This window comes from Cupressus sempervirens, chromosome 10 (genome assembly GCF_028749045.1).
Source record: "Cupressus sempervirens isolate cs-2001-9-10 chromosome 10, ASM2874904v1, whole genome shotgun sequence".
In the NCBI taxonomy this organism is placed as follows: domain Eukaryota; kingdom Viridiplantae; phylum Streptophyta; class Pinopsida; order Cupressales; family Cupressaceae; genus Cupressus; species Cupressus sempervirens.
Window position 1 is genome coordinate 379,994,983 of NC_143127.1, and position 15,568 is coordinate 380,010,550.

Here is a 15,568-nt window from a genome sequence, read left to right on the forward strand (position 1 = left end):
TGAAGAAAACAATGTAGAACTAGATGAGATCTCAAACGAAAGCACGAGAACTCGAAATCAATCATGTTACATTGCTTTGATAACTGAGCCAAATACAACCAAACCATCAACAACTGAAGAAGCTCTAGATTCACAAGAGTGAAAAGATGCCATGGTGGAAGAATACAATTCCATACTTCAAAACGATGTTTGGGATATTGTACCTAGACCTAAAGACAAATTAGTTGTATCTTCAAAATGGTTATATAAAATCAAATACGCCGCAAATGGAAGTATTGAAAAACACAAAGCTAGATTTGTTGCTCGAGGGTTTTCTCAAAAAGCTGGCATTGACTATGACGAAACTTTTGCTCTAGTAGCCCATTACACTTTTGTAAGAACAATCATTGCAATTGTAGCATCCAAAGGATGGAAGATTCATTAGATGGATGTAAAAATTGCATTCCTAAATGGGATCATTAGTGAAGAAGTCTACATAGAATAACCTGAAGGGTCACTGTGAAAGATAAAAAGTTGTATGAATGTAAACTCAAGAAGGCACTCTATGGTCTCAAACAAGCCCCTCGAGCTTGGTATGAAAGGATAGACAACTATCTATCCAAACTCGGATACTCAAAGAATGAAGTTGACTCAAACATATACTTCAAAACCTCAAAGGATGAGATGCTAATACTTGTTCTATATGTTGATGATTTACTAATAACAAGAGATGATAAATTGATTGAAAAATGCAAACAAGACCTCATAGCCAAATTTGAGATGAAAGATCTAGGGTTACTACACTACTTCTTGGGACTAGAAGTTAATAGGAAAAAGGACCACATCTTCTTACATCAAGGAAAGTATACTCAAGATATTCTGACTAGGTTTGGAATGATGGATAGTAAACCTTTATCTACTCCGATGGAAACAAACTTGCATAAGCTAAAAGAAGAAGCTATAAACTCTGAAGACATCGATCCTACTCACTTCAGACATATTATTGGATCACTTATGTATTTTGTAAATACCAGACCTGACATATGCTATGCTACCAATGTCCTAAGTCATTTCATGTGTAAACTAAAGAAGATTCACTTAATAACTGCCAAACACGTCCTGAGATACTTACGAGGAACTATTGGTTTTGGTTTAAAGTATACGAATGTTAAGATAAATCTTGAAGGATACACTGACTCAGATTGGGTAGGTTGCTCCACAAATTGAAAAAGTACTACAGGTTGTTGCTTCAATCTTGGGTCAGCTATGATATCTTGGTTTAGTAGAAAACAACCAGTTGTTGCTTTAAGTTCTACTGAAGCTGAGTATGTAGCTGCCTCCATGGGGGCATGTGAAGTAGTGTGGCTCAGGAAACTACTATTTGGGTTATTCGGAAAGCCCCTAAATCTTATAGTAATTCATTGTGATAATCAGTGTTGTATCAAACTTTCTGAAAATCCAGTTTTCCACAACCAGTCGAAGCATATCAAGACCCCTTATCACTATATAAGAGATATGGTTGGCAGAGATGTTATTAAATTAAGTTACATTAGTACAAATGAGCAGAATGCTGATATTTTTACCAAACCTCTTGCGAAGTTGAAAATTGTATACTTCAGAGGTAAACTTGGTATGACATTGTTGTAAATGCATTTACTAACTAATATATTCATGAATATAAAATTTTTGCTTGCAAGCTTGTGTCGTGAAAAGTGACGACTTTTCTTGTCAAAGGTGATGACCTTTCTTGTGTTCTGATCCTATTATAATGTGACGACTTTATTTATAGTTGATCTTTCTTCGAACATAATTGTTTGAAGTTAGGGTTATCCTTGTTCTTTAGGCCGGATTTTGCCAGACACATTGATAACCTTCATGGTTCTTTGGGCTGGATTTTGCCGGACACCATGAAAATCCACTGGGTTTTGATTTTTGGGTTAAACCTTATCAAAGCACTATGATGATTACACTCTAATTGTGTAAGTTGTTTTATTCTCTTTCAATTTCCCTCTTGCTAAAGAGGAAGTGTTAAATATGTTAGCCTTGTGAGAAATTGAAACTAAATAAATTGTGCCCATAGATCTATTATGTGGATCTATAAATTATCAGAATATTATATTTGCCCATTAATAGTATATATATCATATACATATACGTACATACATACATACATACATACATACATACATACATACATACATATATATATATATAATATTATACATACATGCATACATACATACATACATACATATATATATATAATATTATACATATATATTTTACTAACTTAAGTTGGGCATTCTATAATACTTTGTAATAACTCCTTATCATTACCAATTTGCATTGGGTTCCATTCATATTATTAGTTAACCGAGCTATTGGTTCGTTGACAACATATTACTATCGGCCCTGCAACATATTCACCTTGTCTATTGTCGTTACTGACATGACAACGGTCCCTTTGTTGGGTCGTGTCTTTTCTTCATAACCCCTTCCAATAATATATAGATGCGATGGAAGACTACAATCAATAACCGTGGTAATCAAAAGTCTTTTTCTCATCGCATTTCAAGTACAAGACACTTTCAATACTTAAAACAAGATATTATCACAAACCATTTTCGTATATTAATTATTTGAATTTTAAATTCTATAATATTAAATTATTATAGAATAGTTATATCCATCCTAAGTATCTAAAGTCCTTCAATTCAACATAAATAGAAATTGAGATTTACACCAAAGAAGATCTATTTAAACTTTACACTCCTCCATTTGCCAATGGACTAGGCCATTCATTGAGTCCAAGTCATCATTGTCAGATCCTCCTTCCAGTTTTAGGATTCCTTCTTCGTTGGGTTCCATTCTTTTCTTTCCTTCATTGTCTCCTTCTTCACCTTCGGAATGTGATGATGCCACATCTTCTCCCACCATCTGGGTGTGTAGGTTGATTACGAACCAACGACCTCCTCTTTCCATGGACAAAGTGTTCTTTTTCCAGTCATGTTTTACCTTTGCCTGAACTAGCCAACCTTCCAAGGATGGCATCGTAACCTTTCCTTTTCAATGGTGTAATGTTCCCGAACAGTTTCGGAGATGCTCCTGTGCTACGCAGTCACTTTCCCGTGCTGCGCGACTACTACCCGTGCTACGCGGCTACTACCCTTGCTGCACGACTACTACTTGTGCTGCGCGGCCACTACCCGTGTTGCGCGGCCACTTTCCTGAATGGTTCCGGAGATGCTCCCATGCTGCGTGACCTCAACCCGTGTTGCGCAGCCTCAGTTGTTCATGCTGCACGACCACTGCTCGTGCTGTGTTGCGTCAGTTGCCCGCGTTGCGTGGCTACTACTCGTGCTGCGCTGCTACTTTCTCGAACGGTTTTAGAGATGCTCCTGTGCTGCGCGGTCACAGCTTGTGCTGTGCGACTACTACCCGTACTACGTGGCCAGTACCCGTGCTGCGCGGCCTGAATTGGAGGAGTGAAACAAAGCCGTATAGCTGAAATTTAGAATGTTGTACATTGTGCCCGGAAGGCCGTACGGTTGAATTAGAGCAAGCCGTACGGTGGATTAGAGATGGCCATACAGTGTCTTGAAGCAGACCGTACGGTGATTGTAGTAGGGTCATACAGTGATGCAAAAGACGTATCTCAGTATGGAATGTTGGGTAAGTCGAGGTGTATACATGGTGAAAGCTGTGAGGAAGGATAGTACGGAGAAAGGGGGATAGGAACTAGAATCCAACACAGAATGTAATCGTAGTTCATACATAGTACACCATAGAAAAATCCACAATAATAGAGACTTAGATGTGAATAATAATTACCAAAGATACTCCAACTTGCTAGATCCGATTCAAGTAATACATGCAACAACTGAATAGGGCGAGGGTTGAATCCCACCGAAACTGCACGAGCCAAATAGGGAAGATCTTTCATTTCCGAAATGGCGAACAATTCCAAACTCCAACAGGTATCCGCAGTATAGAGAAAATATAATCCAAAGCATACTTACAGACTACCTATAGTTGTGCTTAAATACCCGCCGGGAAACCATTTTGAGAGTGTACAAAGATAGTCAATGGTGACATAAACTACGAAGACAAAAATAAAATGGGTCTCAAGATAAATTAAATCAATCGGCCTGTTACAAAGTTTAATTAAATTCATTTATTTTATGATGGGGACATTACAGTCCTCCCGTCCCAAAATTTGCTTGTCCTCAAGCAAATGCAAACTCGGTTATAAACCTTCCGTAATCAGCTCCTTCAATTCCGAGTCAGGTACTAAGTAGATCTTCCCGTCGAAGTAAATGATATCATCAATAACTTTGTATCTTTCATCGCGTACACAACCATCCATCAACTCACGTGCAAAAGTGTTATTGGAATACTCGGCCAATAGATGGGCCCACCAATTATCCATGGGATGTGGAGAGGTGTTGACTATTTGGTTTTTTCTTGCAGCGTCTAGGGCCAAATTATTTTAAAAATTGCCTCCATCTTCTTGATTGTGACTTCGCTCGATCCTTTGTTTGACATTCCTCTTAGCAACACTTTCTTGCCATCCGTCTCAAATGAAAAGTCCATCCTTTTGAAACTTTGAGTGTACTAGTCAAGAGTTTCCAACCACTGGATGCCCAAAATGATATCAATATCAACCAAATTTATGACAAAGAAATCATCTGCAAGGGTATAGTTTGCCATGGAAATCTGTAGCCATGGAATCACATGAGTGCAAGGTAACAAGGTTCCTCCTGCAACCTTAACCTCAAGTCCTCCATGCTCAACTGCGTGCAGGCCGTTGTTAGTGACCAAAGATGAATTGATGAAATTGAGCGTGGCGCCACTATTAATCATGATTGGGACTCATTTTCTGTAAAGTGTGCCGCAAACTTTGAAGATACCACCTCTAGTCGGTGTAGTGAGGGTAGCAATGGAACCCCCTTTTTGTATCAGGGCATTTATTCTCTCTTGCTAGGTAATTTCTTCGTCAATTGCTACAAGTGTTTGTTCTTTGTCGTCATCAGGCATCACCTCAATGTAGTGAATCTTTCCCTTCCCGAGGTAGCAATGACTAGGACCCCATGGTTCTTTGCATGTGAAACAGAGCTTTTTCCTCCTGAGCTCTTGCCGAGAATCTTCATTAGATTGAGGTTTTTTCTGAATTGGCTCCTTGTCTTTGTCTTCTTGTGGGGATGGTGTTGGTGTAACTGCTTGAGTTTTGGAGGAAGATGCGGCCATGTCACATACCTCCTTAATAGCTTCATTGAGTGTACATGTGTTGAACCCTTTGATCCAGCCTCTCAAAGGCTCTCTTAGCCCATCCATGAATAACACAATCCGACGTCTTTCAGAGATGTCTGTGACTAAGACTGATAGCCTTTGGAACTCAGTGACGTAGTCGTCTACTGTGCCCGTTTGCTTCAGTTGAGCCAAATCTTTGAAGTTTAGCTTAGGATCCTTCCGGTCGAACCAATCAATGATTCTCTCAGTGAACTCGATATAAGAGGTCACTTGGTTGTGTCCGAGAGTGACCAGTCCATGATGCCACCACTCGTGCACCACTCCTTCCAGATGAAGTGTTGCGAACTTGATTGCTTCCTCTTCGGGCATTGGATTGAGTTGGAAATAGGTATTTGCCTTTTGGATCCACGATTGTGCGGTAATGACTCTAGATCCATCAAATAGCGATAAGTTTACCTTTCCGATCTTTCTCTTGAGCTCATCATTAAAATAACTGCAATTTCCTCCACCAAAATATCTCATTCTTAGATCAACATAGTCTTTGTAAGATATATCACCTTCCATATTTGCGTTCCGCCAATCTTCTCAAAGTTTTTCTTGCATTTCCTCAAAAGTGGGCTCTCTTCCTTTGTGTGGTGCCTCCTTCCTTGGAAGAAAAATGGGTATCGAGGGTCGAGAGCGAGAGGGTTGAAAGTTTTTCCTTCTCGAAACAAAATCGTTGCTATGCCCATTTTGTTCTACTATTGTCTTTCCCTTGGCCAATTTTTGTAGAGTTTCTTGCATAAGCCTTTGGGTTTCGTTGATTTCCCTTTGATTTCTGTTGAGCGCTCTTAAAAGATCCATAAGTTCTGTCATAGGATCCTGATGATCTACCATTATATCAATAGGGTTATTTCGTCTTCTCCTCCGAGTATAAACTTGCATTCACTTCCACAAGTAGGCAAGATCAAAGGTTTTGATACCACTGTAATGTTCTCGAATAGTTTCGAAGATGCTCCCGTGCTGTGCGGTCACTTTCCCGTGTTGCGCAACTACTACCTGTGTTGCGCAACCGCTACCCGTGCTGCGTGACTATTGCCCGTGCTGCGCGGTTACTACTCATGCTGCATGGCCACTTTCCCCAACACTTCCGGAGATGCTCTTGTGTTGTGCGACCTCAGCCCGTGTTGCGCGGCCACTGCCCGTGCTGTGCGGCGTCAATTGCCTGTGCTGTGCGGCTACTTTCTTGAATAGTTTCAAAGATGCTCTTGTGCTGCGCGGTCACAGCCTGTGTTGCACAACTACTAACTATGTTGGGCGGCCACTACTCGTGCTGCGTAGCTTGAATTGGAGGAGTGAAAAAAAGCTGTATGGCTGAAATTTAGAATGTCGTACGTTGCGCTAGGTAGGCCGTACGATTGAATTAGAGCAAGCCGTATGGTGGATTAGAGAAGGCCGTACAGTGTCTTGAAGCAAACCGTACGGTGATTGTAGTAGGGCCGTACAATGATGCAAAAGATGTATCTCAGTACGAAATGTTGGGTAAGTCGAGGTGTATGTACGATGAAAGCTGTGAGGAAGGACAGTACGGAGAAAGCGGGATAGGAACCAGAATCCAACATAGAATGTAAGCGTGGTTCATACATAATACACCATAGAAAAATCCACAATAACAGAGACTTAGATGCGAATAATAATTACCAAAGATACTCCAACTTGCCAGATCCGATCCAAGTAATACATGCAACAATGGAATAGGGTGAGGGTTGAATCCCACCGAAATCGCATGAGCCAAATAGGGAAAATCTTTCACTTCCGAAATGGCGAACAATTCCAGACTCCAATAGGAATCCGTAGTACAAAGAAAATATAATCCAAAGCATACCTACAGACTACCTACAGCCGTGCTTAAATACCCGTCGGGAAACCATTCCGAGGGTGTACAAAGATAGCTGACAGCGACACAAACTACGAAGAAAAAAATAAAATGGGTCCGAGATAAATTAAATCAATCGGCCCATTACAAAGTTTAATTAAATACATTTATTTTATGACAGGGACATTACAAATGGAATGACCACAAAGTCGAGTAAGAAGGGTTGTGTTTTGATTGTTACGGTTTGCGCCATTAGAGTTTCGAGGGGTTTGATTCCATGTTGATTGGCGTTAAGCAGTTGGAATGTAGGCAGTCATAGGGTAGGTTGTCCCAACTTCTTCCACGTTTCCTCAGGCAATACATTTATGCCCGCGTTCCATCTATGATGGTGTCCGTGAGGATAGTCCCGAGAATACCCATCTCAACTACTACAGCGTGTCTTCCTGTATTCAATGCGAGTAGCATTGGGTCTACTGTGATAGTTCTGCTTCCACCTTGTGTGTTCTTCCCTAGCTCATCCACCACCTTCGGGGATGGTGTCATGTTTAAGGTTGTGGTCTGAAACTGAAGCATTGCAAGAAGAAGGTTGTTTAGTTTGATAGGAACCTCAACTTGCATTACCTGCCGTATGATGTTTTGTTCTGCCTGGTTCCTTCTTGAAGTGCTGGCAGTGTCTTTCATTTGTGTTTTTTCAGCCTTCATCTCTTTTTCCATTTCTGTTTTTGCCTGCTGCATCCTTTTCTTTTCCTCTTGCACATCTAGGTATGTTGCCTTCTCCGCTTGTGTGCGAGTGATTGCTAAGGTTTCTTCGTCACATGTTTCTATGGTCCGGTTGTGCTCACCCTAGTAGGACGGACACACCTTGTGTATAGTTTTGCACGGGATGTCTGCTTTGCTCGGTTCATATATATATACTCGTGAGTCATAATGAGAAAAAATATTTTACAAATCCACAAATCCAATTCTCGAACTCGAATTCGTCCTCGATCCCAAATCAACAACTTAGGGAATAAATCTTTAGAAAGAGGGAACTCTTATGATTCTATCAAGCTTACAATGCATATTGAACAATATAATAAATATTAAATAGTTTCAATAGAGGTCTCAAGAAATCGTGTAACATCATCATCGCTGTTCTTACATCAAATTTGATGTAATGTCCCCGCTTTGGAGGTAATTTGATTTAATTAATTAAATTAATTAAGTTGTCCAAAATAATGAATATTTTATGAGGATGACTAATTAATTATTTTAATTAAATAAATAAGTGGTATTAAGTTAATTATTTATAAAGTTATCAAATAAATAAATATTAAAAGGTAACTTTATATTTAATTAATTTAATAAAGTGACTTAAATAAAATAATATATCATAAAGTCACTTAATAAAAAGAAAATAATTTCTGGAAGCTTCTAGATCTTGGGCCAACCTCTTGAGGAAAAAGTATAAATAGACATCATTGGCCTCATTCTCATCATCCAGGAATTGATGATTGTTTGATGTGATTATTTGGTGGAGAAGCTAGCTAGGGTTTCAGCCATTGGAGGATCTTTGGGGACGAAAACCGTCATTGGTTACGCAATTTTGAGGCTGTGAGATACCAGCTGAATTATTGCTGATTGTGGGCTTTACTTCAGAAGTCCAATCTTGTGCTTCACGGTGGAGATTATTTGAGTATAATAGTTGATGTATTATTGTACTTGCAACAATTGATGTATTGTTGCATTTGATGGAGAAGTTACTTAAGCAGCTGATGTATTGCTGAGATTGATTATGTTATCGAGCAGGATTATTACAGACCTTCATAATCTGCTGTCATGGAGGTTGATCAGCCTATGTGAGTCTCATGTTTTTGCTCATACCTTTCGATTGAGGAGGCCAATCATTCTGGGTATTGTTGCATTCAATTTCTATTGTCAAGACAAATGTTTTAGGGGCAAATTGAAAGGCGTTTGGTGCTGCAATTAATTATCTAAACTTTTGCCAGGCAAGAATAGGGGCAGCAGCTTGAATATTTCAATTTGAGCTTGGAAGGTGCCTATCCCATTGGATTTTTATTGTTTCTTCATCAACAACATTGGGTGTCATCGTTACCAGGTTCTTCTTGCATTCACTAAGTAGTGTGCATTGCCATTATAGGCATTTTAATTGCTGCTATAAGTGAATATTCAGAAAATCAAATTTGACACTATTGTCAAACAATTGTAAGCCAAGAGTCTTGACCAATTCATAGCCTCACTGTAGTAGACATTTTATTGCAAAGAAGGAGATATAAGTTGTTGGTCAACTACTATTGTAATTGAATATGTTATTGCCATTCATGATCAACTTATTAGTTTGCAGGCCAATTGTTTGTCAAAATGTCAATTGGCTGTAGGTTCTCTTTTTTGGCATAAATAATGTTATAATTATGCATACCAAATGTTTTTTAAAATACCACTTGGCTATAAGTCCATAAATGTCATCTTAGGTTGCATCTAAAGTGTTTATCATAATTACTAGTTGCTGTAGCTGCATATTGCAAGTAGTTTCAGTCACATATATGCATTGAATATTGTCAAAATAAGTTGCATATTCATGTTAGGTTATTGTTTAGTCAATTTAGAGTCATTTGTAAATATTCTCATTGATGCTAATTGAAGAAAAGAGTCATTAAAGCAAACTGAAATGTTATATCAGTCATATGACCCTTGTATGTGAAGTGTTTGACGAAATTCCTTGAGCCTTCAATCAACATTTTGAGGTCAGACTTGAGCAGAGTCATTACAGTGGTATCAGAGCTCTGATCTTGCCATCCTGTAAGAATTGATTTCATTATTTGTATGAGATTATTATCAGAGTGATCAGTATGTCTATTTCCCAGCCATGGATAGATACAGGAGGTCGAGTTCGGGAAGTCAACACAGTAGTAGGGGGAAGAGAACAGAGTTAGATGCTTTGGTGGAAAGTGTCAAGAAATTAAGATTGCATCAGCAGCGACTTGCAGAGAGATTGTCGGATCCGGCTATAGTTGATAGGGCAGCGAGATATTTTACTTCTGCTTTTAATAGGCCGACATCGGGTTCATAGGGGAGAAGACTTGAGTTTTCTCTGGCCGCTGATTGTGATGCTGATGTACTATTATCTAGTTTAGCACCTGCTATTACCATCCGTAGTGCTGATGATAGTTTTGTTGCACCAAACTCAGTAGATGTTTGTGTGCCACTGGAGAATAGTAGTGTCAAACATCACCTGGTTGAGGTTCCCAGAGTAGTTACTATGGGTTCTATAGAAGCAGTTGATGCTGTAGTCATCTCTGATCATTCAGATTCTTCTTCGGAGGGAATTGTCATTGGGGATGTCTATGTCAGCTTCAGTAGCGTGGCTCTAGTTCAAGAGGCAGTGGCTTCCTTAGATAGGCCCGAGGCTTCTATGGAGTCTCCCAGTGGTGTACTTGGTGATCAGAGTATTATAGAGGGGACACTTGATTTCAGTTTGGGCTCCAGCATTGTTGGTGTACAGGTTGACGATGAGTCATGTGTACAACGATCCGTGTTTGCAGTTGAGATTCTTGCAGGTGATGTGAGAGTCATTAGTATGGACACATCTGAGGACACTTTCGAGGATGCTGCGAGTTGCATTGGTGACGATGCCCCTTGTATGATATTGAGTGATGACTACGAGGAGAGTTTGAGCTCTGACAGTTTTGATATTTATGATAGCAGTTGCAGTATGGGTTCGGTATAGGAGACAGTGTTATATTCCTGTGCTGAGGATTTGAGCATGGAGATTTCTAGTGACGACACTCAGGATGGGAGTGTTATAGATGTTTTGTCTGATGACACTCCATGCTACAATATAGCTTATTCACAAGTCGACGTCGAGTTGTGTACGTGGTCAGAGTCGGTAGAGGAGATGCAATTAGAGGATATATACACTAGCATTCCAGATTCATCTATTGCTGTGAGTGAGGATGATGAGTGCTGTAGTGTATTTGGATTTTTATTTCTGACTTTGGGCATAGATTTAGCGTCGACAGTTGGTGGAGATGGGTTCCTTGATTTAGTGTTGCCAGAACCCATAGATGAGGATGAGGTAGAGTTTGAGTGGCAGGAGTTTGTTTCAGCCAGGGCTACCTTGTCAGTTGAGGGAGTTACTTTATCAGTGACCCCTGATGATATTTGTCCGGATTTGGACTCTCAGTTAGTTGTAGAGGATGAGGGAGCTGGAGATTGTGATGATGAGATAGTTTTAGTAGCAACTTCTTCGGAGTTAGATGAGGATGAATCCGATGCTTGCATTCAGAGTGTGGAGGTGTACTCAGATGTAAGTACACTGAGCGTTGATGATCTTGAGGGGAGTTCGTTTGATTCAACTTTCTCTCATAGTGTGTATAGTGTATTTGAGACAATTCATAGGAGGCTTGTAGTACAGAGTCACCATGTGACTAGCCATTTGAGAGCTGGCGAGAGAGATATCACTATTGTTCTTGAGCATTTTGATACTGCTCGTCAGTTGTTGATCATTACTGGTTGGGGTGCTTCTATGACAGATGAGTCCAGCAGTGGTTACCTTTCTTTGGCAGAGGTTCATGCCTTACGTGAAGCTGTCAGGGTTTTGAGATAGGATTACTTATAGTTGGTAGCCAACCGTGATCACCTGGTTGAGTGGGGGAGTACAGCCTATAAGGCACTCTTGGATCGTGAGGAGGAGGTGAGTGAGCTTACCCAGTAGCTCATAGCGACTACTAAGGCTTTGGAGGACACACAACGAGATCTACAAGAGTCGCAATTTCAGTTAGAGGAGGTGACCGTGGAGTTGGAGCATTTGCAGTCTACACCAGCCCCAAACCTAGTTCATTTGTATATTGAGGTGGTTGGTGGTGAGTATGCTCCTGCAGTTGTTACTGAGGAACATGTTGGGGTTGACACACATGTTCAGGATTTGGGAGTACTTGGTCCTGATGAGTTTGGGATACCACTGGAGTCGAGTCTCCAGATTGATTCTTCTTACAGAGATGACAGTATGTTACAGTTGGCCGTGCCACCTTTACAGAGGGATCAGTTGTGGTATGCGGGGGAGTATGTTGATGCTTCCTCGTACAATTTTTATTGCACTGAACCATTCATGGAGTATTTGTTGGATAGTGCAGGTGTTCATCTAGACTTGCATAAAGTGTCAGAAGGTGTTCTCATCCAAGGTACTAGTGCTATTCGCAGATTGGTTGGGGAGATTATAGTGATCCTTTCTACTATGCTACCTCATAGGGATTTTGAGGTGGGGTTTGTTGAGCGGATTGCACAGGGTCCTATCCAGCCTACAGCCACTTAGAGTCAGAGATTGGAGCCATCTGCTGATTCCCAGTTCAGTGATGGTGAGCCAGTAGCGGAGTTTGGGGGTTCCTACCAGCATTATACGGTGGTGTATGCTCATCATTTTTCTTTTGAACCAGAGATAGAAGATTTGATTTCACGCAGGTGTAGATTGGCTCTAGTTTCTTACCATCCATTATGAGATGGAACAGTTGCAAGTTACACAGCCTGCAGTATCGATACACCTAGGACAGTTTATCAGAGATTGGATTTGGTGGCAGTGACTCAGGTACCTATGGCTGTTGTCATATCCACAGTGCAGTTGGGTGTGAGTGTCAGTTAGACAGGAACTTGAGTTTTGATAGAGTCGATGTTTCAGTTGGCTTGAGTTCCGTAGAGTGGTTTCTTGTATCGGCATCTACAGTTGGTTTTCAGATGATTTTGTCAGTGATGTTAGTTGTTTTGGTGTTGAGTGCAGTTTCTCAGTTGCTGATTTTTGTACTGTTGATGCTGATGATTTCTTCACAGGAGCTGTTTGGTGATGATTGAGACATTAAATAGGTCTTCACTTGGGATTCAGGTGGAGGAGAATGGTACTTGTTGCTGAGATTGCTTGGGGACAAGCAATTTCAGGAGGGGCGGACTGTAATGTCCTTGTTTTAGAGGTAATTTGATTTAATTAATTTAATTAATTAAGTTGTCCAAAATAATGAATATTTTATGAAGATGATTAATTAATTATTTTAATTAAATAAATAAGTGGTATTAAGTTAATTATTTATAAAGTTATCAAATAAATAAATATTAAAAGGTAACTTTATATTTAATTAATTTAATAAAGTGACTTAAATAAAATAATATATCATAAAGTCAATAAAAATAAAATAATTTCTGTAAGCTTTTAGATTTTGGGCCAACCTCTTGAGGAAAAAGTATAAATAGACATCATGGGCCTCATTCTCATCATCCAGGAATTGATGATTGTTTGATGTGATTATTTGGTGGAGAAGCCAGCTAGGGTTTTAGCCATTGGAGGATCTTTGGAGACGAAAACGCTCATTGGTTACGCAATTTTGAAGCTGGGAGATACCAGCTTAATTATTGCTGATTCTGGGCTTTACTTTAGAAGTCCAATCTTGTGCTTCACGGTGGGGATTATTTGAGTACAATAGTTGATGTATTATTGTACTTGCAGCAGTTGATGTATTGTTGCATTTGATGGATAAGTTACTTTAGCAACTGATGTATTGCTGAGACTGATTATGTTATTGAGCAGGGTTATTACAGACCTTCATAATCTGCTGTCATGGAGGTTGATCAGCCTATGTGAGTCTCATGTTTTTGCTCATACCTATCGATTGAGGAGGCCAATCATTCTGGGTATTGTTGCATTCAATTTCTATTGTCAAGACAAATGTTTTAGGGGCAAATTGAAAGGTGTTTGGTGCTGCAATTAATTATCTAAACTTTTGCCAGGCAAGAATAGGGGCAGCAGCTTGAATATTTCAATTTGAGCTTGGAAGGTGCCTATCCCATTGGATTTTTATTGTTTCTTCATCAACAACATTGGGTGTCATCGTTACCAGGTTCTTCTTGCATTCACTCTGTAGTGTGCATTGTCATTATAGGCATTTTAATTGCTGCTATAAGTGAATATTCAGAAAATCAAATTTGACACTATTGTCAAACAATTGTAAGCCAAGAGTCTTGACCAATTCATAGCCTCACTGTAGTAGACATTTTATTGCAAATAAGGAGATATAAGTTGTTGGTCAACTACTATTGTAATTGAATATGTTATTGCCATTCATGATCAACTTATTAGTTTGCAGGCCAATTGTTTGTCAAAATGTCAATTGGCTGTAGGTTCTCTTTTTTGGCATAAATAATGTTATAATTATGCATACCAAATGTTTTTTAAAATACCACTTGGCTGTAAGTGCTTAAATGTCATCTTAGGTTACATCCAAAGTGTTCGTCATAATTACTAGTTGCTGTAGCTGCATATTGCAAGTAGTTTCAGTCACATATATGCATTGAATATTGTCAAAATAAGTTGCATATTCATGTTAGGTTATTGTTTAGTCAATTTAGAGTCATTTGTAGACATTCTCATTGGTGCTAATTGAAAAAAAGAGTCATTAAAGCAAACTGAAATGTTATATCAGTGATATGACCCTTTTATGTGAAGTGTTTGACGAAATTCCTTGAGCCTTCAATCAGCATTTTGAGGTCAGACTTGAGTAGGGTCATTACATTTAACTTTTTATAGTGTTATTACAAAACATGAAATGCCGAGGACTACAAAGTATTTTGACCTTGAAGCTATTTTAAATCCTTGTTATCTGACATATGTTGATGCCTTCCAATCAAGGACACATGAACTGACCTGACAAAAAGAAAATAGTGAATATTAATGAAAGGACATATATACACAAGGAATTGGCATTTTTCTTAGTATAATTGACCCGACAAAAAGAAAATAGTGAATATTAATGAACGGACATATATACACAAGGAATTGGCATTTTTCTTAGTATAATTGGCAGTATTCTTTCTCATATTATGGATGAAAATGGTGAATAATACAATGTTGCACATGTGTTTCAGAAACCCATTATGATTTTGTGAGAGAAATCAGTGTGATGCCAACAACCTAAGCTTTTCCTAAAATTCTGATGCACATTAGATCTTATAAGATGAAAGAGGCTTTAAAGCATCATATTTTTCTCTTCTTAGTTTTTCCTCAAAATTTTGAAACTATGAATGATCCTAGATATGTTTCTTGTTTTCTTCCTTAAATGGCAGGGTAATGATGCATTTTGTAGTGGTGGGGATCAATCACTGCGAGGACCTGACGGCTATGCTGATAAAGATAGCTTTGGGCGGCTGAATGTTTTAGATGTACAGGTATAAAACAAGTTCTAAAATGGGAATGTATTTAAGGTGTGGTTAAGGCTTAATAGTGTTTCTTTCTTTCATTACCTAGTCAGTGAGGTTTTTATTAAACTATTTGTTTTTAATTATTGAAGGACATTTATGCAGAATTGTAAAATGATGTCTTTTGGCTTTAAGACATTGAATCTTTTGTTAGTGTATAATAGATATTTTCAATTTTTCATATTGATAGCATTTTAATTTGTTGAAAACAAAATAACGTGCGAGGATAAATATCTCTTCAAATAGTGTTAA

The 15,568-nt window shown here is 39.0% G+C and overlaps 1 protein-coding gene across 3 annotated transcripts in view; it reads left to right on the forward strand.

Moving 5' to 3' along the window:
- Nucleotides 1–15,568, forward strand: part of ECHID (enoyl-CoA hydratase/isomerase D) — a 291,880-nt gene that overhangs the window by 126,129 nt on the left and 150,183 nt on the right. For all 3 annotated transcript variants that reach the window (XR_016358067.1, XM_089807443.1, XM_089807444.1), the window contains exon 3: nucleotides 15,185–15,286. Coding sequence is in view for 2 of the 3 variants with exons in the window: in XM_089807443.1 (XP_089663569.1) it covers nucleotides 15,185–15,286 (102 nt within the window). In the remaining variant the exon portion in view is untranslated. The remainder of the gene's footprint in view (nucleotides 1–15,184; nucleotides 15,287–15,568) is intronic.